This window comes from Hyperoodon ampullatus (genome assembly GCF_949752795.1).
Source record: "Hyperoodon ampullatus genome assembly, chromosome: 2".
In the NCBI taxonomy this organism is placed as follows: domain Eukaryota; kingdom Metazoa; phylum Chordata; class Mammalia; order Artiodactyla; family Ziphiidae; genus Hyperoodon; species Hyperoodon ampullatus.
This window is the reverse complement of record NC_136915.1, coordinates 171756658-171783015: the sequence shown is the minus strand read 5'-3', so window position 1 is coordinate 171783015 and position 26358 is coordinate 171756658. Positions and strand designations below refer to the sequence as shown.

General features: G+C 41.0%; 1 protein-coding gene across 1 annotated transcript in view; it reads right to left on the bottom strand.

Annotated features, from left to right (window-relative positions):
* The window catches only part of DPT (dermatopontin), a gene marked incomplete at its 5' end in the record, with an annotated part of 40805 nt that extends 22996 nt beyond the window's left edge, over positions 1-17809 (bottom strand). The window contains one exon of the mRNA XM_079698711.1: positions 17505-17809. Within this exon, the coding sequence (XP_079554837.1) occupies positions 17505-17809 (305 nt within the window). The remainder of the gene's footprint in view (positions 1-17504) is intronic.
* Positions 17810-26358: the final 8549 nt, after the last annotated feature.

Below are 26358 nucleotides of genomic sequence, written 5' to 3'. Positions count from 1 at the left end.
TCCAGGATTGTCATTCTGCTTCTGGTCCAATCTTCAGCCAGGTTTTCTCACTGTTTTTTTTTTTTTTTTCTTCATTGGATCCAGGGCTGTTGGTCAGGCCCAATGATGGAGGCCAGGACTGGAAGGTGTGCACATATCTGGTTTTGCTGGTGAACTCCTCTGTGAAGTTTTAGTCTCTCCTTCCAGTCTCTGCTGGTCTCAGTCCCAACTCAAAGAAAGTCCAAACTCTTAGCAAGTTGGGGGTAGCATTGGGTTGAGTGGAGAACAGGGTAAAGGAAAGCAGCACTATCTTGGTTAAGAGCTTTTGCAATCCCATCAAATGGGTGGGCTGGTTGTGCTGGTATCTTTCTTCCAGCTCTATAAACATACAGACGTGTTTCCAGGACTGCTAGCCAGTCTTCAGCTCCACAGCAAATATGGAATAAGAGCAGCTTTGATCATCATCCAGGCTGGTGGCCACTCCATGTGACCGGGAGACCATGTGGCAAAGCTCTTACTCCCCAGTGTTTCTCTCCCAACCCAGCTTGATGAGGGTTTAAATTCCACCAAGGGGGACTCATTCTTTTAGAGTAAAGTTTGACTCCTGTAAATTCTATTTTCCTCAGAATAATCCTTTCAGTTGCTATCAGACATTTATAACATGGGTCACAGAATTTCAGAATGTTTGTTAAGTCTTTCAACAAATAGTCATTAGAACCTACTTTATGTCTGGTGCTGTACTTGGTCTGCAATCCTTTCCAGACAACTGTGCCAATAAGAGACACCACAACAATACAGACATTGGAGAGAAGAAGTAGATTGGTACTAAAGGCAGAGAAGAGAAACAAGAGACTGGCTTGGGATGGTGGGTCAGTGAAATGGCAAGGGGCAGAGGCAAACCAGTTTGGGAGCATGTTTGCCTACTTAAAGGAGCTTTAAAAGTTCTGGATTTCTCTCTTAAGCCCCAACAGAATGACTCCATTCCCCATCTTGTCCTTTCTGCTGACATTTATACCTACTTCCGCAAAATGGAGATGATAATTTCTACCCTGATAGTATTACATGAAGATTAAAGAGATGCTATAAGTCGTGTCTACCCTAGAGCATAGCACAAAGTTTATTATGAAACGGCAGGAAAGGAGCTCTCCCAGACATCTCCATCTGAAAGCTAAGACTGAGCTCCACCCAACAGCAAGCAAACTCCAGTGCTGGAAGCCCAATGCCAAACAATTAGCAAGATAAAAGCACAACCCCACCCATTAGCAGAGAGGGTGCCTAAAATCACAATAAGGTCACAGACACCCCAAAACACACCACTGGACACAGTCCTGCCCACCAGAAAGACAAGATCCAGCCTCATCCACAAGAACACAGGCACCAGTCCCCTCCACCAGCAAGCCTACACAACCTACTGAACCAACCTTGCCCACTAGGGGCAGACACCAAAAACAACAGGAACTATGAGCCTACAGCCTGTGAAAAGGAGACCCAAAAAATATTAGGTTAAACAAAATGAGAAGAAAGAAATATGCAGCAGATGAAGGAGCAAGATAAAAATCCACCAGACCAAACAAATGAAGAGGAAATAGGCAGTCTACCTGAAAAAGAATTCAGAGTAATGATAGTAAAGATGATCCAAAATCTTGGAAATAGAATGGAGAAAATACAAGACACATTTAACAAGGACCCAGAAGAACTAAAGAGCAAACAAAAAATGATGAACAACACAACAAATTAAATTAAAAATTCTCTAGGAAGAATCAATAGCAGAATAACTAAGGCAGAAGAATGGATAAGTGACCTGGAAGATAAAATAGTGGAAATAACTACTGCAGAGCAGAATAAAGAAAAAAGAATGAAAAGAATTATGGACAGTCTCAGAGACCTCGGGGACAACATTAAACACACCAACATTTGAATTATAGGGGTCCCAGAAGAAGAAGAGAAAAAGAAAGGGTCTGAGAAAATATTTGAAGAGATTATAGTTGAAAACTTCCCTAACATGGGAAAGGAAATAGTCATCCAAGTCCAGGAAGCACAGAGAGTCCCATACAGGATAAATCCAAGGAGAAACACGCCAAGACACATAAAATCAAACTATCAAAAATTAAATACAAAGAAAAAATAGTAAAGGCAGCAAGGGAAAAGAAACAAATAACTTACAGGGGAATCCCCATAAGGTTAACAGCTGACCTTTCAGCAGAAACTCTGCAAGCCAGAAGGGAATGGCAGGAGATAATTAAAGTGATGAAAGGGAAATACCTACAACCAAGATTACGCAGCAAGGATCTCATACAGATTCAACAAAGAAATTAAAACATTTAGAGACAAGCAAAAGCTAACATAATTCAGCAGCATCAAACCAGGTTTACAACAAATGCTAAAGGAACTTCTCTAGGCAGGAAACACAAAAGGAACGGACCTACAAAAACAAACATAAAACAATTAAGAAAATGGTAATAGGAACATATATATTGATAATTACCTTAAATGTAAATGGATTAAATGCTCCAACCAAAAGACATAGACTGGCTGAATGGATACAAAAATAAGACCTGTATATATGCTGTCTACAAGAGACCCACTTCAGACCTAGGGATACATACAGACTGAAAGTGAGGGGATGGAAAAAGATATTCCATTCAAATAGAAATCAAAAGAAAGCTGGCATAGCAATTCTCATATCAGACAAAATATACTTTAAAATAAAGACTATTACAAGAGACAAAGAAGGACACTACATAACAATCAAGGGATCTATCCAAGAAGAAGATATAACAATTGTAAATATTTATGCACCCTATATAGGAACATCTCAATGCATAAGGCAAATGCTAACAGCCATAAAAGGGGAAAGTGACAGTAACACAACAATAGTAGGGGACTTTAACACCCCACTTTCACCAATGGACAGATCATCCAAAATGAAAATAAATAAGGAAACACAAGCTTTAAATGACACATTAAAAAAGATGGACTTAATTAATATTTATAGGATATTCCATCCAAAAACAACAGAATACACATTCTTCTCAAGTGCTCATGGAACATTGTCCAGGATAGATCATATATTGGGTCACAAGTCAAGCCTCAGTAAATGTAAGAAAACTGAAATCATATCAAGTATTTTTTACGACCACAATGTTATGAGACTAGATATCAATTACAGGAAAAAAATGTAAAAAAATACAAACAGATGTAGGCTAAACAATACATTACTAAATAACCAAGAGATCACTGAAGAAAGGAAAGAGGAAATAAAAAAATACTTAGAAACAAATGACAATGAAAACATGGCAACCCAAAACCTATGTGATGCAGCAAAAGCAGTTCTAAGAGGAAAGTTTGCAGGAATACAATCCTACCTCAAGAAACAATAAAAATCTCAAATAAACAATGTATCCTTTCACCTAAATCAATTAGAGAAAGAAGAAGAACCCACCAAAGTTAGCAGAAGTAAAAAAATCATAAAGATCAGATAAGAAATAAATGAAAATGAAATGAAGGAAGCAATAGCAAAGATCAATAAAACTAAAAGCTGGTTCTTTGAGAAGATAAACAAAATTGATAAACCATTAGCCAGACTCATCAAGAAAAAAAGGGAGAAGACTCAAATCAACAGAATTAGAAATGAAAAAGAAGTAACAACTGACACTGCAGAAATAGAAAGGATCATGAGAGATTAGTGCATGCAACTATATGCTAATAAAATGGACAACCTAGAAGAAATGGACAAATTCTTAGAAAAACATTTTCCAAGACTGAACCAGGAAGAGCTAGAAAATGTAAACAGACCAATCACAAGCACTGAAATTGAAACTGTGATTAAAAATCTTCCAACAAACAAAAGCCCAGGACCAGCTGGCTTCACAGATGATTCTATCAGACATTTAGAGAAGAGCTAACACCTATCCCTCTCAAACTCTTCCAAAATATAGCGGAGGGAAGAACTCCCAAACTCATTCTATGAGGCCACAATCACCCTGATACCAAAAACAGACAAAGTTGTCACAATAAAAGAAAACTACAGGCCAATATCACTGATGAACATAGATGCAATAATCCACAACAAAATGCTAACAAACAGAATCCAATAGCGCATAAACAGGATCATACACCATGATCAAGTGGGATTTATCTGAGGAATGCAAGGATTCTTCAATATATGCAAATCAAACAATGTGATAAACCATATTAACAAACTGAAAGGTAAAAATCATATGATAATCTCAATAGATGCAGAAAAAGCTTTCAACAAAATTCAACACCCATTTATGATAAAAACTCTCTAGATAGTAGGCATAGAGGGAACCTACCTCAACATAATAAAGGCCATGTATGACAAACCCACAGCCAACATCGTCCTCAATGGTGAAAAACCGAAACCATTTTCTCTAAGATCAGGAACAAGACAAAGTTGCCCACTCTCCCCGCTATTATTCAACATGGTTTTGGAAGTTTCAGCCACAGCAATCAGAGAAGAAAAAGAAATAAAAGGAATACAAATCAGAAAACACGAAGTAAAGCTGTCACTGTTTGCAGATGACATGATACTATACATAGATAATCCTAAAGTTGCTACCAGAAAACTACTAGAGCTAATCAATGAATTTGGTAAAGTAGCATGATACAAAATTAATGCACAGAAGTCTCTTGCATTCCTATACACTAATGATGAAAAATGTGAAAGAGAAATTAAGGAAACACTCCCATTTACCATTACAACAAAAAGAATAAAATATCTAGGAATAAACCTACCTAAGGAGACAAAAGACCTGTATGCAGAGAACTATAAGACACTGATGAAAGAAATTAAAGATGATACAAACAGATGGAGTGATATACCATGTTCTTGGATTGGAAGAATCAACATTGTGAAAATGACTCTACTACCCAAAGCAATCTACAGATTCAATGAAATCCCTATCAAATTACCAATGGCATTTTTTACAGAACTAGAACAAAAAATGTTAAAATTTGTATGGAGACACAAAAGACCCTGAATAGCCAAAGCAATCTTGATAATGAAAAATGAAGCTGGAGGAATCAGGTTCCCTGACTTCAGACTATACTACAAAGCTACAGTAATTAAGACAGTATGGTACTGGCACAAAAACAGAAATATAGATCAATGGAACAGGATAGAAAGCCCAGAGATAAACCCACGCACATACTGTCACCTTATCTTTGATAAAGGAGGCAAGAATATACAATGGAGAAATGACAGCCTCTTCAATAAGTGGTGCTGGGAAAACTGGACAGCTACATGTAAAAGAATGAAATTAGAACACTTCCTAACACCATACACAAAGGTAAACTCAAAATGGATTAAAGTCCTAAATATAAGGCCAGACACTATAAAACTCTTAGAGGAAAACATATGCAGAACACTCTATGACATACATCACAACAAGATCCTTTTTGACCCACTTCCTGGAGAAATGGAAATAAAAACAAAAATAAACAAACTGTACCTAATGAAAGTTAAAAGCTTGTGCACATCAAAGGAAAACATAAACAAGACAGAAAGGCAACCCTCAGAATGGGAGAAAATATTTGCAAATGAAGCAACTGACAAAGGATTTTTCTCCAAAATTTACAAGCAGCTCATGCAGCTCAATATCACAAAAACAAACAACCCAATCCAAAAATAGGCAGAAGACCTAAATAGACATTTCTCTAAAGAAGATATAAAGGTAGCCAACAAACACATGAAAGTGTTCAACAACACTAATCATTAGAGAAATGCAAATCAAAACTACAATGAGGTATCACCTCACAGTGGTCAGAATGGCCATGATCAAAAAACCTACAAACAATAAATGCTGGAGAGGGTGTGGAGAAAAGGAAACCCTCTTGCACTGTTGGTGGGAATGTAAATTGGTACAGCCACTACGGAGAACAGTATGGAGTTTCCTTAAAAAACTAAAAATAGAACTATTCTTTGGCCCAGCAATTCCACTAGTGGGCATATACCCTGAGAAAATCATAATAAAAAAAGAGTCATGTACCACAATGTTCATTTTAGCACTTTTTACCACAGCCAGGACATGGACGCAACCTTAGTGTCCATCGACAGATGAATGGATAAAGATGATGTGGCACATATATACAAAGAAATATTACTCAGCCATAAAAAGAACTGAAATTGAGTTATTTGTAATGAGGTGGATGGACCTAGAGTCTGTCATACAGAGTGAAGTAAGTCAGAAAGAGAAAAAAAATACTGTATGCTAACACATATATATGGAATCTTAAAAAAATTGGTTCTGATGAACCTAGGGGCAGGACAGGAATAAAGATTCGATGTAGAAAATGGACTTGAGGACACGGGGAGGGGGATGGTAAGCTGGGGCAAAGTGTGAGAGTGGCATGGGCATATATACACTACCAAATGTAAAATAGATAGCCAGTGGGAAGCAGCTGCATAGCACAGGGAGATCAGCTCGGTGCTTTGTGACTACCTAGAGGGGTGGGATAGGAAGGGTGGGAAGGAGATACAAGAGGGAAGGGATATTGGGTATATGTATACATATAGCTGGTTCACTTTGTTATACAGCAGAAACTAACACAACAGTGTAAAGCAATTATACTCCAATAAAGATGTTTAAAAACAAAAAGAGGCAGGAAGGCAGGAAAGGTAGTAGTTGTTATTATTACTATTATCATAAATATTTGCAATTAAATGGAAAGAGAAGCTACATCCTAGTCTCCACAAAACACTTTCTGTTGGAGCCTACATTAGAAATTATCAAGGTTGGACCCTTCCAGTGGGGCAGTAATATTAGCCTCAGAAAGTAGATAATAAAACATAATTTGAAGCTCACCTGCTCCAAGAAATCTTCCTTTCTTGACAATTCTAACTCTTGCTGATTTTTCTTTGTCATGACACATTGATGTCACTATCACACATTTCACCTAACATATACTATCTCTGAACCATCTCATCGTGAGATAGTGCAGGGGTTTTGAAGGTAAACACTGTACCACTGATTACTGGTCCCCCTGCCACAATGATGGGGGTATGAACAGTCTCTTTAAATAATGCTGAGTTATATGCAGTCTGCTCTCTTCCTGCCCACATCTGGGTAAGAGTTCTGCTATCTTCTCCATGTTGGGTTTTAATTCTGCTAGTATCTAGCAGGTTTCAAGATGGTGAATCAGAAATGAACTGCTGAACAGCTTCTCTGGATAGAAAGCCATAGGACAGGACAAGGGAGAAATAGCAATTCTTCCCAAAACACAAACTCCTGCCCTGTTTTAGAAAAATACACGCAGTAGAGGCTAACCCAAAGGCCTCTGAGAAGATCCAGGTTATATTATGAGATGTATTTATGTCCTGAGATCACTTTTGGCCTGAGAACTATTCCAGGTCATGCAGGGATTTCAGGCTTAGTTAACCACAGGAGCTCCTGAAGTCAATTATTTACAATATCTGTTAACCAAGAGATCTAATACTACCACTCTGTTATCTGAAATGTGAAAAATATTTGACACTCATATTGTATACTTAATATGTATACTGAATTATATGTTCCCAAAACAAAATGGTACCTATCAGTGGTCTTTGTAATCTAGCAATTTGTATATTTCAACTCCAGCTTTATAATTTACCAACTGTGTGATATTTATCTCTTTGAGTTTCAGTTTCCAGAGAGTAGTCATAATAGTAAGGATAAATAACTCTTATAAAGGACTTACCATGTGCCAGGCATTGTGTTAAGCACTATACCTGCATTAATTATTTTAATCACCAAAACAATCCCGTGAAATGGGCTTGGACAATCAGTTCCCCACCACCACCACCATTTGATGGATAAGGAAACTCAGGTTTAGAGAGGTTAAGTAATTCCCCAAAGGACACACAGCCAATAATACATATATATTATCTCATTTAATTCTCACAACAATTCTGGGGCATTGTCTTTGTAGAAGTAGAAGCTGAGGCTTAGAAAGTTGACATGACTTGCCTAAAGTTAGTAGTGGGGCTGCATTTTGAGAACTGTTCTGTTTGTCTCCAAAGTCCATATTCCTTCCATTACTTCAAGATACCTCGAAGAAACACACACACACAGAGAGAGAGAGAGAGAGAGAGAGAGAGAAAGGTATCCTAACTCTGTGGAAATCTCTTATTCATTAGGAATATTATATCTGACAAGTATGCAGACAGAAGCAAATCCCCTACTGGGAGGAGTGAAAGTTTACCATCCTTATGAGCACAGCCAAGAGCCATTTTGCAAAGCCCTAGTTCCCTCAGACAATTGATTCCTAGATCTCAGGACAGTGACCAAGATGGAAAGTTGGCAAGAATCCTAGATCTGCTATAACTCTATTCTCCCACACTCAGCCTTGTTTCCCTCAGAAGTCAATCTTACATAGATGTGATATCTTCTATAGTCCAGAACTGACTACAACTTTATTCAAGCCCAAAAATACCACCAACTTTTAATATTCACTGGCAGCACTGTGGCATCAGCACTGGGGCTTGGGTTCCACCTCTGCACTAGCTATGAGCAGGCAAGTCTCCTAGTGCTTCTGAACCACGGTCTTTCATGTATAAAATGGGGAAAATAGTAATGCTGCCTGGCAGTATTATTGTGAAGATCAAATAAGATTAGACCATGAGTAGCACAAGGGCATAGACTGTATGTTATTTACCTTCATAATCTTGGAGTCTGGCAAAGTTTGTGATAATAAACATTTGGTAGTGAATGAATAAGCAAATGAATGTATGAATGAGGAATACTTTATAAACTATAAAGCACTATATCAATTAGGATTAAGATAATAGCACTTATACTTAAGGTACCTGTTTCGTTGCTTTTTCAATTGCTTCACTCTTGGCTTTAATTCCTAATCTATGATGTAGGGAGGTTGTTCTAGATTTTACATGAGATCCCTCCCAGTGCTGAGATTTTGTGATTCTGTTACGCTCTGCCTTTTAAACTCCCAATATGTACTCTACCAGCCTGCATCCTTATTTTTTAATCTTTTAATTCTGAAATAATTTTTTAGATACAGAAGATTTGTAAAGATAATACATAGGATCCATGTATGCCCCTCACCTAGCTTACCCTAAAGTTATCTTTCATCACTCTGGTGCCTTTATGAACACTAAGAAATTAACATTGTACACCACTAAACTCCAGACTTCATTTAGGTTTTACCAGGTTTTCCATTAATGCACTTTTTCTCTTACAGGATCCAAACCAGGATACCATGTAGCATTTAGCCCATATGGCTTTTGCAATGAAAAGTTTTACTATTGTGTTTTTAAAAGCATATTGGGACATTAAGATTTGGGGGATAATGGAAACCTAATAAAGAATTTATCCTGAGGTAACAAGTGTGTCAGCCATCCTCTACGCATGGTTTGGAGAACTTCAGGAAAAAGACCAAAAAAGACCATCCTGCATGGCGGTGAATGCAAGAAAGAAGACCAAAAAAGACCATCCTGCATGGCGGTGAATGCAAGAAGCCAAAATGAGATGTGTACAATAAAATTGAGCTCCATATTATAGACACTGGAATATTGAGAATCAAAAATGTAAGCATAAGTTTGTTTTTGAAGTCTGTGAGTCTGTTTGTAAATAATTCATTTGTATCATTTTTTTAGATTCCACATATCAGTGATATCATATGATATTTGTCTTTCTCTGTCTGACTTATTTCACTTAGTATGATAACCTCTAGGTCCATCCATGTTGCTGCAAATGGCATTATTTCATTCTTTTTTATGACTCAGTAGTATTCCACTGTATATATGTACTGGGGGGAGGGATAAATTAGGAGTTTGGGATTAACATATACACACTACTATATAGAAAATAATCAACAAGGACTTACTATACAGCACAAGGAACTCTACTCAACATTCTGTAATAACCTATATAGGAAAAGAATTTGAAAAAGAATGGATATATGTATATGTATAATTGAATCACTTTGCTGTACACCTGAGACTAACACAACATTGTAAATCAACTATACTCCAATATAAAATAAAAAATTAAATTTAAAAATGTAAGCAAAATGGTTTCCCTTGCAGGAAGATCTCAGGCTTCTTTGTTGAGGGCACTGTGGGCTGCTCGATGCACTAACTAGTCTTATTTGGTCTTTTGCTACATATTTAGTGGGGCCCACTATGTGCCAGCATTATTCTAGTGCTGGGCAATATTCTATACAGTGGTGAATGAGACAAAGTCCCTATATTCATGAAGCTTATAATCTGCAGGGGACAAACTATAAATACAAATCATGTAATGACAAGAGCACTGCAGGAAACGTAACACAGTTTGGGGAGTAGAGTGTGAGAGACGTTGGTTTAGAGGAGGTGGTCTGGGAAAACTTCTCTGAAGAGGTGAGCACTGTGTGTACTGAATGATCAGAATAATGAATCAGGACGGATTGCTCCGTACTAGATAGAACCTTGGTCTGAGTTAGAATCAGATTATGGAAAACTGAGCTCCTACTGTAAAAAATCAATAAGCAGAAACCTCAATTAGAGTCAGGAGACCAGAAAGGGGTGCTCTCATACCCTTCAAAGATAGCAGAGCCCAACAGAAGAAGAAAGACTTCCTCTTCTTGCCTGGCAAGAGCTCAGCCAATGAGAGATTGTCATAACACAACCAATGAAAAGCCATGAACTTTGTTTAATATAGGCCCTCCCAACTTCCTTTTCCCCTCTATAAAAGAGTTTTCTCCTCTCCATTTTGTGGGGGACTTGTGCATGCCTCACGATAGTTGTAGACCCCAAATTGCAATTCTTTGCTCCTCCAAATAAACCCATTTTTTGCTGGAGTTATAACTGGCCATCTATTTGTCTTAGGTCAACATTTTGTTGTTCCATATGGGGGTCCAGTGAAGACCCCCGATTACTCTGAGGCTTGTAAGCAAACAGGTGTGGTACCACATTGAGCTCATTGTTGCTCACTGCTTTTCTAACTGACCCTGGGGTTTGAAGGCAAGTCTTTCTCCTGGATCTGAGCTTCACTCTCTTTGAGTTTTGAAGCTCTCCAGGTTTTATTTGGGATCTGTTTTAAGGTTTCATCTTTTTTTTGGTTAAGACCTTGTTCTGTATGCAACTACTCATTTGGCACTTTGGCCTGATTTTTGAAATCAGACTGATCCAGCTTGAACTGGCTAGCCATCAGCCCATTCCTTCAGGAATAGGGACTGTTCTATTGGAACTGTGCTGAGCAGCTTCCTGCCTGGCTCTTCCAAGACTAGACTGTTCCCTTAGAACTGGCTGGTATTAGGCCTGCAGGCTGTTTGAGCTATTTGAGCTGCTTAAGTTGTTTGAAAATAATTATTTTACTCTAGAGAAAAAGCTCTGAGAAATAGGATCCCAGTTATCTAAACATTTTGAGGGCACTCCTTTCCTACAGGGATCCTGGCCCATTTTATGTTTGAAAACCAAGGTCCTTCTTCATGTGCATGTCTAACCAAACTGGATTGACCTAACTGAAAGCAATTTAGAATATCAATGACCATTATGAGGAAATTTTGAAATCCCTAAATGTACTTTTCTTAAAACCAAATTGGACAACCATAGCTCTAAAATTTCCAAAACTAAATGGAATGCCTATTTCGATTGGTATTTTTAGGCTTCCAAACTTTATCAGCAGCCTAAAATTGCATCTTTGCAAAATAAGATTTTAAGATGAACTAAGGTAAACAATTAAAGAAAGGTAACATGGCTCCCAAAGCCTCAGGCTCTTCTTCCTTGGCTTCTCTGTCTCAGGCTCCATCTCCAGCACCATCTTATCTCACTCCTCCTCCTGATCAGGCCCCGCTTCCAGTGCCAGCTTCCCCCTTCCCTTCTTTTTGCCTGACTACACCTCCCTTACATCCCCAGTTCCCCAATACTAATTCTCTTGCCAGACTTCCCCTTTTCTCTGAAACTCTCTCCACTCCCTTTTCCTCTGAACTTATCAGAACCTATCCCTTTAAAATTAAGCCTTTTGGGGATCCAGAGGCTAAACCCTTAATTTCTTATATCTCCTGGACTAATGCTGAACTGCGAGTCATGGTCAGAGATTCTCCCAAAGTAACTGGAGATCCTCACAGATTTGCTGAATTAATATAGTCATTCAGATTTATCAACCTGGTTTCTACGACTTAACATCAGTTTGTTCAAATGCCTGTAGGTGAAGGCCAGGCCCAGCATTGAATGAAAACTGTTAGTACAGGAAAGCCCGACAGTTCTCTAGAATTACAACCATGAGACCAGCCCACTAACTTATTACATGATCAGGCTCAGGCAATCAATAAGTGACTTCGTTGAGGAATTCCTAGGGCTTTTCCAAAGCCTGTTGAATGGAACAAAATTCAGGCTTGCACACAAAAATCTGATGAACCTGTTTATGACTATTACAATCAATTTCATATTATTCTTAAAGCAAATTCTGGTCTTTCTTCAGATGTTGATTCCACCCATGTAGCTTGTAACTCTATGTTTAGTAATAGGCTGACCCAGAACATCTCCCTTCTGGTAAAAAAGACCAGGACGGAACAGGAAAATTTGTCCACTCCAGATTTAGTTAATCTGATAAACCAGCTCTCTCATACTTTAAATGAGTCACCTAAAAGGAAGACTGACAAAATTCTTAGCCTTCAACTCCAGCAAGCGAAGGCCCCTAAATGACCCCTCACCCACCCCGAGTTTCTGCTATTATTGCAAAAAGCCAGGACACTGGAAAAGAATTTGCTACAAATTTAAGTGCTTTAGGTGCCTTCAGCCCTCTAATCAGCCTTTTCTAACATCCTCCTGGTTCTCAGTGACTAAGCTCCTGGGAACTGTAGGAGCTCTTCCCAATCCTCCCTCTTAACTGACTTGAAGAACGTTTCTCCAGATGGGGGATAAATCTCTTCCAGACCTCACTGACACTGGAGCCACACTCCTGGTACTCAACCCCTCTACTATCAATCACTCCTTGCCTTGTAGCATTAAAACAATTCAAATAGTAGGGATCTCTAATAAACCTCAAGAGGTTTCTGTCCTTGAACATATTCCCTTTTGTTTAGGCCCTTTGAAAGACACATACCCCTTTCTCCTTAGTTTCTCTGCCCATCCATTTATTAGGTCAATACTTCTTAGAGAAGTATATAGAACTTTCTTTCTCCCAAAAGGAGAAAGCAATTCTAGAATTGACAGTAGTTATCAAAGCAGCCAACCAGGTGAATTAAATGACCCTTTGACATCTTTTATTTGCTTTGTTTTTGATGGCATTAGAGTTTATTCTGGAAACACTCATCACCTGCCCCTATTGAATCAACTACCAACCCCCTTATGGGCAAAATCTACAGCTGATATTGGGAAAATTCACAGCCCACCTCCCATCAAGATTCAAATAGATCTTTTAAAACCTCTTCCCAGAGTGAATCAACATCCTGTAAGTAAAGAAGCCCTTCAAGGCATAAAAACCATCTTAGAAGATTACAAGGCTCAAGGCCTCACTGTCCCTTAACTAGTCCCTGTAATGCTCTTATTTTACTGGTGAGAAAACCTAAGGACTTAGAGTTGAGGTTTGTCCAGGACCATTTAACCATTTCAGTAGAAGCTCTCCTGAAAATTCTCATCACACCCAACATTTCTCAGCTGCCTCACTTCATAAGAAGTCCTTTTGTTAGCTGTTCCTCACATCACTCTTTTATGTTGTAATAATCTTAATTCTGCTACTCTTTTCCCCTCTGTCACTGATGAAGTTCCTCTTGACTGCTTAACACTGATGGATCACCTACTGACTCCTTGTAAATGATCTGTAGGAAATTCTTTGGGTAATGTTGACTATTCATGGTTCACTAGTAGTTCTTATTTAAAAGGTGACAATGGCAAATATTGTGCTGAGTATGCTATTGCAACTTCTTTTGATATTGTTGAGGCAGTACCTTTATCTATGGCTACTTCAGCCTAACAGGCTGAATTATATGCTCTTATGTGGGCTTGTACCTTAGCCAAGGATAAAACTGACAAAATTTGGAGTAGCTCATGATTTTTGAATGTTGTGGAAGTAACATGGTTTCCTCTTCTCTATCATATGACTTATCTTTGGTAAATTCATAAATTCAAATAATTAGCTCTAAAACAAGCTGCCATTTTGAAATATCTTCTTGGGAATTCTTTGAAGCCCTGGGGAAAAAGCAGATGCCAATATACTGAATGCTCTTCTTCTGAATTCAGATTCCATGTAAAGCTGGTTTGCCTCAAATTAGCCTCATCAAATTTCAGATTCACAAAATCTTTATTGACTGTCCATGATGTGCCAGGAATTTGTTTTAGATTTAGATTTGTTTTAGAGTTCTCCTACACTTTATCCTGTAAGCATCACGGTAACACCCTCTAACAGCTTGTGAGGTGGGTGTCACACTCTTTTCTTTTTTTCCAGAATGAGAAACTGAATGCCCAAGACCACAGAGCTCAGAGATGATAGAAACAGGAGCTGCAAATCAAAGTTTCCTGATTCTAAGACCAGAGCCCCTTCCACCACACTCCAGCTCAGCCTCACTACAAAATTCCAGTTTCATCTTGTTCCACACAGGACCCACATGTCCTACAGCCTGGGTCAACCCAGGTTTGAGAAGACTCCCCAAGAACAACTGAGGCATGCTCTGAGATGGCAAAATGCCACTCATGGAACCCAGGTAAAGCCTCCAAGCAGTTGTTAGTGAGCGACCAGCATGCACACTTCAGAATCTGCCTACTGAAGAAGTGATTTTCAACAGAGAAACCCTAGCCAAACAGCAGTGTTACAAGTCACTCAGCCATGACGGAAACACTTTTTAAAGACTGTGCTCCAATTAGCAAGTGTCTTTAGCAGACCCTATGTACTGTTGTCACATCTGTGTTCAAGATTCCTCGTCCCCTTTTAAAATAAGCCTGCAAGCTAATGTAGTTATACAAGGCAGCCAAATTGCACAAAACTGTCAACTCTTCCTCCGGAACAGATTAAGACCCTGCAGCCAACGGGAAGATATAACTGCTCCCCAGTTTATGAGCAATTTCTTTCCTTCCAGATTTTTCACTGAGGCTGGAGTCTAAATTCAAAGCAATAATCATCCAACAAAAATGCCTCTGGGATAATTGGGATCAGTTCTGGGGCAGCTGAGTCCTACTGTTTTTCATGTTTGTACATTTTTTACTCTGTGATTGATGGAGGAGGAGATGAGAAAACAGAGGGTGGAAAGGGAGAAAGAAAAAAATATCATTTGACTCCGCATACTCAAAAATGTGGAAGAAGAGAAGGTGGAAGAGAGATCGTGCCTGTCAGTTTCTCATTCGACTCGCATTGGTCAAACAAAATCATATCATTTCTACTCCCTCTCATACTTTTCTTCAAATAGTTTGGGAGTTAATGACAAACCAGTCACACCCTGGCAAGTTTGAAACTAAACATAATTTGCCTTCTCTCCCTAGCAGGGGTAAACGCAAGAATCAACAGAATGAAAGAAAAATCCAACTGTCTTGTCAGAGCCAAGCAGAGGGAAGAGAATTGGAGCCATGGAGCCTTGCGAGATCATTCAGTCTGACCTCTCACTTTCCAAATTAGGTGGGAGCCTAGACAGCTGAACCCGTGGTTCAAGGTCACCCGGCAAGTTGTCTTTGGAACAAGGATCTAAATCCAGGCCTCCTGATTCAGAGCCCAGGGCTCTTCCTTTGGGGCTTAAGAAATCATTTGAGTGTGTTTTGCTGTGGCTCTACAAGGGGAACATTAGAAAGGGGCCCCACCCATATAATAGCCCCCTAAGTTGGAGGACTAGACAGACAGTTGTAATTTGGGCGTCCCCATGCTCTGTGCCAGGCAACTGGCCTGGCTACAGGGAACCACTGGAGACTGTCAATCATTGAGGTGAGGCTGGATTCTGAGTCAGCCATCTGTCAGAAGGGGTTTTGAATAATTAAATCTGCTCACTAGAGGCAGCTGCGGGGGGGGGATGAGAAAGGCCCAATAATGGGGTCCCTGACCTGAAGCTGCCTGTGTGACCCTCTCCCCATCCCTTCCACAGGCTGGCTGAGCCCCTCCTCAGTCATGGTAGTAATCAAGCTGGTCCAATCCCTCCAGGGCTGGCTTCTGCTGTGATTTGCAGAGCCCTCCATCCTCAGGATGAAGAACTGCCCTGAGTCCAGTCCTGTGGCCCTGGCTGTGCTGACCGAGCCCACATTGGGCAGAGGGAGCAGACGCTCAAGTCTGTCTCACCCATCACCAGGGCTAAGCACATACACTTTGGAGCTGAGACTCACTGGATCCAAATCCTTGCTCTACCACTTCCCAGCTGAGGAAACCCCTGATCTCTAGACTGCGTTCTGTCTACCTATAAAATGACTTAGAACTTTGTTTTGAGCATTAAATGAGATAATCCATATAAATCACCCAGCATGGTGCTTGCTCAGGGTAAGCACTCAATCAATGGCCGCTGTTTTTATTACTGAGACGTCCCCTCCACCCATCAGTCTTTTCCTCTTGATCTCCCATCATTGTTCTGTGTGCTGCTGGAGTGACCCTCAGAGTTTTGTGCTTGACCATCCCTAACCCTCATTACACCACATGCATGCTGGGAGTCCTCAAAGAATCTTCTCTCTACAGTTACCATAACAGCAGCCTGCCAGTTGGGCTTCCTCTTTCCCAGGCCAGCCTTCCACAGGGTCTGCTTCCACCCATTCCCCCGACCCACCCAGTGGTCCTGCTTTCATCCTGGCTGCTGTGATTATCTGGCCTCACAGACCATAGCTCCTAGGATGGGCTCTGACCAAATACTAGGGTGAGACAGTCACACCCACGGTGAAGACACAGGCTCAGACCATTTCCATGTCATTAACCATGGCAGAGCCCAGTCAGAAGAGAACAGTCCTTCTCCCCAAGAGACTTTAGTAAACTATTTCCCAGCAATGAAACCCATTTTAAATTCAGACAGAGAGAAGGACCCTGGTACTCAAAACTGAGAGAACACATTTAATCGGGGCAGGAGAGAGCTATTTAATTTCACTTCTCTTTGCCTAAGCTTCTTTGACCCCTCTCCCCACTCGTTTGCTCTAAATCAATATTTCTCAAACTGGCTGTGATGAACGTCCCATTGTTTATCTTCCCCAAACTATTGGGTACCAATACTTTTGTAAAACAGTCAAAATAAATTACTACCAAACTAAAATGTCACTTGGATGTCACAGCAATATTAAATTGCTATAAGGTTCCGTAAATACTTTCAATTTCTGTTCTTAACTTTTGGCGAACTGGTAAACGTTTCGCAGACCCATACGAGTCCTGGACCAAACTGAGAGTAGGGCTGCTTCTGGAAGGAACAGAACCACAGAGGAGTCCATCTGCCGTGGACATCCCCCATTCTGGGTTTTTGTCCTGTAATGTAGTCTGCTCAGCAGTGACCCTGCCCCACCCAGAGCATGCAATGGAAAAGTTCCTGGTAGAACTTGCCCAGTCTCTAGTAAGTGCTGTTCCCTGAGCGTCAAGCATCCCCCAGTGAGAGGGATATGCTGCGATAATACCAGCCGTGTGCAGCCCCCTGGCTCTTACCATTCCATTCCAGCCCTGTTGATCTCCTCCCACCAGCATTCCGTAGGCTCCCCCAGGCTCTGAGGGGTGGGCATGCAGGCGTAGTTCCACTGTCTGTCAGAACCTTCCTTCTTGTTGAAGATGCTCTTCACGGCCACCACCACCTGCCCATGGGGACACTGGTAGCTGAAGCCCTGCCGGTTCAGATTCACCCACGCATCATCACTATATTCATGGTACTGCTGATATGGGTACTCGTAGTCGCCATACTGTCCCCAGGTCACGGTGACCAGTGACAGAAGCACCCACAGAAGAGTGAGGTCCATGCTGTCTGGGTTTCTGGCAAAAAATGTCACCCTATGTCTGCTGGGCTGCTGGTTTTATACAGCTGCTGCTGACATGTGGCTTCCAGATGTGGGTGAGCAAGCAGGCTCCAACTGCAGTGTGTCATCGTTTAAACAAAACTTTTCAGCGCGGAGATATTGGCCATAAGTACATTCAGTTTGTTTTAAGGTGGAATTCTAAGAAAACGTAAGGAACATGCAAATGGAAGAAACTCCCTAGAGAAGGAACAACTTAGTGGATAGATTATAAAAGCAAATGGCTTCACACTCCTCAGAAACATTCACTTGAAAAAAGGAGCAAATTTGTCCCTCATCTCTTAGCACTTCACTTCTCTCTTCCTTACTCCCCCCACCACTAGCAAACCCCTGTATTTGTTCTCCAAACCAGCCTTCCAGGACCACACAAATATGCAGAAAGTGATTTCAAAACACCAAAATAATAGGTTGAAGGGTCAGAGTTATTTAGATTTCTGCAAGGCTAGATACCTACTTTAAGTTCTCAGCCCAACATCTTTTAACCCTGAGTATAAGCATGGAATGCCAGTTTGCAGGCTACTCTGGGAATTTTTAAGTCACATATGGAAGTACTATGGGCCCCTGGAGAGATAAGTTGGGCATTATCACTACAATTAAGCATCCTTCTGAGCTGCTGAAATTGGATCCATCTACATCTAGAAACTGTGCTCGGCTGTCAAATACGGCATGAGTTTAATTTGAATAAAGCCACTTTTTTTTTTTTTTTTTTTTGCGGTATGTGGGCCTCTCATTGTTGTGGCCTCTCCCGTTGCGAAGCGCAGGCTCCGGACGCGCAGGCTCAGCGGCCATGGCTCACGGGCCCAGCCGCTCTGCGGCATGTGGGATCTTCCCGGACCGGGGCACGAACCCGTGTCCCCTGCATCGGCAGGCGGACTCTCAACCACTGCGCCACCAGGGAAGCCCTAAAGCCACTTTTTATCCTTTGGTGGTTTTCCCCTCTGTGTTGAGGTATAATTTACATATAATAAAATTCATCTCTTCTAATGTTCAGCATACAGTCATTCAACCAGTACCATAATCAAGACACAGGACAATTCCCTCAACCCTCTAGTCCCCTTATGCCCTTTGGTAGTCAAATCCTTCCCAATACCCAGCCCCTGGTAACCACTGATCTACTTTCTGTCACTGTAGTTTTGTCTTTTCCAGGATGTCAAATAGATGGAATCATACAATATGTTATCTTTTGTCTGACTCCTTTTACTAGGAAAAATGCTTTCTGGATCCATCCATATTGTTGTGTGTTAGTGTCAATAGTTCGTTCCTTTACACTGTTGAGTGGTATTCTATGGTATGGCTGTACTACAGACTGCTTATACATTTACCAGTTGAAAGACATTTGTTTTTTTTTCCCAGTGTTTAGTAGTTATGAATAAAACTACTATAAACATCCATGAACAGGTTTTTGTGAGAAGAAATTTTTACTTCGTTTGGGCAAATACTTAGGAGTGAGAGTACTGGATTAAGTGTATATTTAACTTTGTAAGAAACTGCCTGATTTCTAAAGTGCTGAACTATAGTGCATCCCTCCCAGAAAAATTGCAGTTTCTTTTATTTTAACCATTTTAACAAGTTAGTAGGTCTCCAGTGGTATTTCAGTGAGGTTTTGATTTGCATTTCCATAATGACTAATGATTTTGAGCATCTTTTTATGTGTTTATTGGTCATCTGTCTGTTTTCTTTGGTGATTTAGCTGTTCAAATTTCTTGAGCCCTTTGGGCATCTCCTAAATGGGTAGTATTTCCCATTTTTCATCAGGGCTGTCCCTCAGGAAGTTTCTTAAAATTGTGGTTGTAGACCAATGATTTCTCAAGCTCCTGTGAAGATTCTTAAAATGCAGATTCCTGGGCTCCACTCCAGACCTACTAAATCATAACCTCACAGGTAATGCCCAGGTATCTACATTAAAAAATTCTTCCACGTGATTCTTATTCACACCAAAGTTTAAGAACCACTTTCCTAAAGGAATGTGGATCCAGGGGGAAAAAAATCACACTATGAATTCCACCCCTTGTCAACGTATAGCACATTTACCAGATGGCATTCAGGCCTAGATTAAGGTAACCTTGAAGGAGAAAGTCACACATGGGAGGAAAGCAAACATGTGTGTATATTTGTGTGTGTGTCGAGCATGTCATTTGCTCTGATGGTGTAGTTATCAAAGGGAGGGGAAGAGGCTCTGGGCTGAATAGGCGTGAGTCCCAGTTTTGTTTTAGTACCACCTTCTCCAATAACAGGGGTCCCCAACCCCTGGGCTGAGGACTGTACTGGTCTGCAGCTTGTTAGGAGCCTGGCCACACAGCAGAAGGTGAATGGCGGGTGAGTGAGTGCAGATTCATCTGTGTTTACAGCTGCTTCTCATTACCACCTGAGCTCCACCTCCTGTCAGCATTATGGTGAGTTGTATAATTATTTCATTATGTATTACAATGTAATAATAATAGAAATAAAGTGCATAATAAATGTAAAGCACTTGAATCATCCCGAAACCATTCCCAGCTCCCTCGCTCCCCCGTCCCCCTCCCCCGCCGGTCCGTGGAAAAACTGTCTTCCTTGAAACCGGTCCCTGGTGCCAAAAAGATTAGGGACCACTGTCCTATCACTCTTATCCCTAAGTAAATCCCCAGTGCTGGCAACTGGAGTCCTCCATGCTTAGGGCAACCACTTTGGTTTATGATATGCTGGAGCAATTATTCTCAACCCTGTCAGCACTTAAGAATTACCTGGGGAACTTTTGAAAGACACCAGTGTCTGAGCCTCACCCCAGATCCGTCAGATCAGAAGCTTTTGAACCAGGCCCAGACAAGAGTATCCTTTAAAACCTTCCTGTATGATTTGCATGTACAGCCAAGTTTGAGAACCACTACTGTAGAGGTTTTAAAATGGATCATCCTGATGCTCATGAGTTATATCCTGCATTCTGGATATGACTTATGAGTAATCTTAAGACTTATAGAGCTCCAAGAGACAATGCAAATCATTGTAAGCACTCATCTTTATCATACATTCATTTCCCAACAATTTCCAGGCCCTGCCTGTTCCCCATTCTCTGCAGACCTCTTTTATCTTCCAGTTTACAGCTTCCATGGCTAGACTCCCTGTAATGTGCACAAGTAAACATCTTTAGAGTTTAGTCTAATTTGGGTATAGATTCTTGTTACTTAGAGTTGATAGCATCCTAACTCATGCAGTGTCTCAGGGGATTCTAGAAACTGAGGACTTGCAGCCCATTGCTGGAGGTTTCCCAGAGACTGTTTGTCCTGAGCAGACATTAAGAATGTAAGTTTAATGCATATGCAATTTACCATGCATTTTCAACTAGGTTATCATATTATCTTTCTCACAGCCTTGTATATATTAGTGAGGCATTATTGGGATTTGTTTTTCACAGATGAGGAAACTGTGGTCAGGAACTTTTTTGGTTCAACTTCCTAGGGCTGGAAGGGCATGACCCCCAGGTCTTCTGATTCCTAGACTGTGATTCCTTTCATCATTTCATCAAAACTGCAGTCCACTAATTATATATCAACATTTAGAAATAATTGCCAAATAAAATATTGATAAGGTTATTAATATTAAATCACACATACTAATTTGCACTATGAATTTCTGCTGTTGTTGGCAAAGTATGCTCAGTAGGCCCTGGGGAACTTCAAGAACTCAGTATTACATCAGTAGTTTTCAAAGTGTGGTTCTAGAACCCACAGCATCAGCATCACCTGAGAACTTCTTAGAAACTCAAATTCTCTGGCCCGACTCCAGATCTACTGAATCAGGCATTCTGGGGTGGGGTCCAGCAATATTCATTTTTGCAAGCCCTCCAGGTGGCCTGATGCATGCTGTAGAACCACTACACACACGTTATCTCAGAAAACTCTACTTAAATTTCAGGAGTCACTTGGTAAAGAGTAGTACAGTCATGCTAACGCCTATCTGACTCCAGCTCAATCATATTTATTCCAGAGCCCACAGCATAATCACTGGACTGTCTCACTTCCTAGTAGTAATGAACTTGAGAGGTTTTGGAGAGACTCTGCCAATGAGCATTCCAATGCCTGGATGATTCTTCTTCCTTTTCCTTTTTGTCTCCTTGTTTTTCTTTCCTTCTCCTCCTTCTTCTAATAGCTTTATTGAGATATACTTCATACACCATACAATTCACCACTGAAGGTATATAATTCAATGACTTTTGGTATATTCGTAGAGTTCTACCACCATCACCACAATCAATTTTAGAACATTCTTATCATCCAACAAGAAATTCTGTACCCATTAGCAATCACTCTCCATTTTTCCTCAACCCTTTAGCCCTAGGTAACCACAAAATTACTTTCTGTCTCTATGAATTTGTCTAATCTGGATATTTCATATAAAAGGATTCACTCAATATGTGGTCTTTTGTGATCATTTTTTTAGTTAGCATTTTTCAAGGTTCTTCCATGTTATAGCATGTGTCAGTACTTCATTTATTTTTATTGCCAAACAATATTCCACTGTATGGACATACTGCATGATATTTATCCATCATAAATTGATGGACATTTGGGTTGTTTCCACCGTTTGGCTATGAACAATGTTGCTATGAACATTTACATGTCAGTTTTTGTGTGGCTGTATGTTTTCATTTTGCTTGGATGTGTACCTAAGAGTGGAGTTTTGGAGCTATATGGTAACTGTTTTTAACTTTTTGAGAAACTGCTAGGCTGCTTTCCAAAGCAGCTGCACCATTTTACATTCCTACCAGCTGGGTATGAATGTTTCAATTTTTCTACATCCTCACCCATACTTGTTATTAGGCCTAAGTTCTTCGGAAAGCTATGGAAAGCCACAGCTGCTCTGGTGAGACTTTTTAGAGCCTGGATCCACTCCTACCTGGAAGCCTTCTCAGGCATATAATCCCTTCTTGAGAAATTCTGAATATGCTGTTTGGCCTGATCTCAACGGGGAGCCTCCACAAAGGCCTTCAAATCAACACATCCCTCTGAGCGAGTTACTTTAGGATTGGGGCAGATCCTGTTGTACATTGCTAGTTAAAACTGTATATACTCACGATGTCACTCTAGAGCAGATCTACATCTACTAGAGCAATCTGGATAAGACCTGTTGGCTCCCTGGACAAGCCATTGGAAAGGCAGAAGGCATGGCTCATCCCAGTGCCTGGGAGAAGGTGGTAGTCCCAGATGAACAGATACTTAACCTAAAATATTGACTGGAAATTATTGGAGGATTCCATTTTGGGCCACTTTCTTTTTTCCCTTTTAACTTCTGTGTATAATTAGGATTTGGCTGCAGTGCTATGTGGCCAAAATACAGGGTCTTTATATATGTACTCTCAGGAAAGATGGCAAGTGTCTGCTGAACCATTCATATTTTCCTCCAAACAAGAATATTTGCCAGTTTCACAGTTTAGCTGAGGAAGGTCTTGAATAGCCCTGGTATACCAGGCTGTCCTCCTCTTCCTCAAGCTTGCCTCTCTTTGTGTGATCCTTTGCTTTCCTAAGATAGAACCCACATTTTTGCCATTTGAAGCTAGCCTTGAGAGCTAAAATGTTAAAAATGCTCATACTGCAGGCAGCAGAGAAAGTTAAGGAAGTTCAGGAAGAGCTGAAGTTAAGAAGAGAGAGGAGAGAAGATTGGGAGGGGTAGAATAAAGTGCACCTACTGTGTGCTGGATACTCAGCCATGTGCTTTACATGTGACAGACCAGTTAATCTTCCAACAGTTCTAGGCTAACCATTTTATGGTTGAGGAAAATTAGGTTCAGAAAGAATTAATAACTGACCATAATTTTCATAGCTAGCACAAAGCACCAAGGGAACTTCATTGAATTCATCAGTCTTTTTCTCTCAATGAGGAGATGATATCAACCAAGGTAGTGGCAGGACCTGAAAGCAGTGGCACACGATGCTAAAAAGAGCAGGGGCTCCTAGACTCCAAAGATCTGGGTTAGAATCCTGGTTCAACAAGTAAATGAAATGACATTAGACCAGAATATCTTGCTTGGCACTATTGATGCTTTGAGACAGATAATTCCTTGTTGTGGAGACTGTCCTGTACATTACAGGATGTTGAGCAGCATCCCTGGCCTCTATCCACTAGATGCCAGTAGGTCTCCCCTCTCCAAAATGTGATAACCAAAAATACCTCCAGACATTGGCACACATTCCCTGGGGAATAAAATCATCTCTGGTTGAGAACGACTGAGTTAGAAAAACCTGTTTTATTATCTGTAAAATGAGAGATAATAGCCACCATGAGATTACTGTGAGAATCATATCAAATTGTGGTCTGGCAAAGCCTTTGTAAATTATAATGCTTGACACAAACGTAGGTTGTCATTATCACCTCAGAAAAACACTAGACACTGGAGCGGAGGGGATCGTTAGGCAAATCGGTGTGATGAGAAGCCCAGGGCTCTGCAGGCAGCTGAGTATCCTTGTGCAGGTGCGTGACTGGTGGAATTAGTCTGGGAATGAGCAAAACTGGGAGGGTGTTGTTTCACCACCCTCAGGGGCTCCGTTAGTCCATGTGATGAGTGTGGATGGCAGAGGTCACTGAGAGTGAGTTGCAGGGCTGAGCAATGAAGGCAGAGAGTGAGGGGGGAGAATTTAGGAGTTTCGGAAGCAGCAGGCAGAAGGAAGCACCTTCATGGTGGAGAAGGAGGCCTTCACGTGCACTGGAACCAAGATTGTGAAGGGAGAGCCAAGCCAGGCTGGTTCTGAGACGCTCCTGGAAGGAAGCTGGTAGGTCTAAGTGCCGAATTAGTATTTGGGGATCTGTGAGGATGAATGAAGCCCAGAGACATGGAGGCTGCTGGAAATATCACTTTAGTAAATATATTATGTGTTTCTAAGTGAAACAACATGTGGACATCAGAACACATGTAATCAAGAGCTTATGATCTGCTGACAGAAATGTCCCGTTGGGAAGATACGGATACAGATGAGGAAAAAAAGAAAATAATTCATTCAGAAAGCACTTAAGTGGTGTCGTTCCAAGTCAAATTTCCTAATTTGAAATCGGCCTTTTAAATGCTTAAAGCTATGTATATAGTCCACACGATCTAGCAGGCAGTAGGCACTCAGTAAATAGTTGGTCTCTTCCATTGGCAGGGCTATAGCATGAATCAGTTCATCCTTGCATTGAATGGAGGCGGTAAAGCTGGCCTTATTATTTCCACTTTACCACTTTGGAAATGGAGGCTTTGAGAAGTAATGGCCCAAGTTACAGACATATTGGGTGACAGGGTCTGGATATCAAGCCATGTCTCCCAGTTCCAAATTGAGGGTCTGAAACACCCCACATTGCTCTGACCGTCAGTCCCAGCACCCCTGCCAGGTTTCTCAAGGGTGTGGAGGACTTGGCATCGTGAGACTCGACGAATGTGTCCTGTAGCTCATGCACATTTAACAAGCCCTTCCCTCTGACCATTCTGAAGCAGGCAGGGGCAGGAAACTCCCTGAAGGTGACTTTCCTCTCCAGGGAGACAGTATTTCCATTGTCTCTGCCAGTTGCTTCCCCAGCACCATCTGTCTGCTGCTTCCTCTGATCTTGCCTGACTACCTTAACTAAGATGCACTCTCTTGCTCCCATTCCCACACTTGTAGCTGACCTGGGGGTTCACCTTTAATCCTGCTCACACCTTTGCACATGGTTCTTTCATTTATTCTCTCCAGTCATCCCTCTTGAATATGTACCTGTTTCTTGCCGGGACCTGGCTGATATAAATGATAAGTGCCTGGATTCAATACAAGGGCAATTCTGAAACATGGTGACTGTCCTCAGCACTGGACATGTGTCTCCAGTTGCTTGTGGCCCTTAGTTACCCAGTGGGAGAAAAATGTTCTTTTCAGTTGTGTCAAATTCCCACCTTTGCAACTTGTTCCATTCAGGAAGTCAAAGGTAAATCTTGTCCAGAAAACAGATTGGGAATCCCTTTGACTTGTCCTGATGTATGTGAGTCAGGCTTCTCCACTAGGCCATGCAACCTCTGTCCCTGGAGACCTTCCTGAGCAAAGAAAACTGACATCTCACAGACCTGCACACTTACATCAGGATGTCTAACTGTGGCACACACTTTTATACTCATGATTTTGAATGTCATCTTTGCATTCTTTGAAGGACAACTTTTCCCAGTTTTTCAAAGAGGGTGACTGATGCTGAGAAAGAAACTTGCCCAAGGTCACTCAGCTAATTCAGATAATCTATTTTAAAATCTGGTGGAACACAAAGCTTTGCTCTCTCCGCAAATGGAACAAGTTGCAGAGGTGGGCATTTGGATGGAGTGGTATGAGCGCTGAGGGTAGAAGACTGGTGGGGAGAAGTGGGGCTGGCTTCACATTGAAGAAGGAACCACACTGACACTTCCCAACATCACACAACTGAAAAGAATATTTTTCTCCCACTGGGTAACTAAGGGCCACAAGCAACTGGAGACACATGTCCAGTGCTGAGGACAGTCACCATGTTTCAGAATTGCCCTTGTATTGAATCCAGGC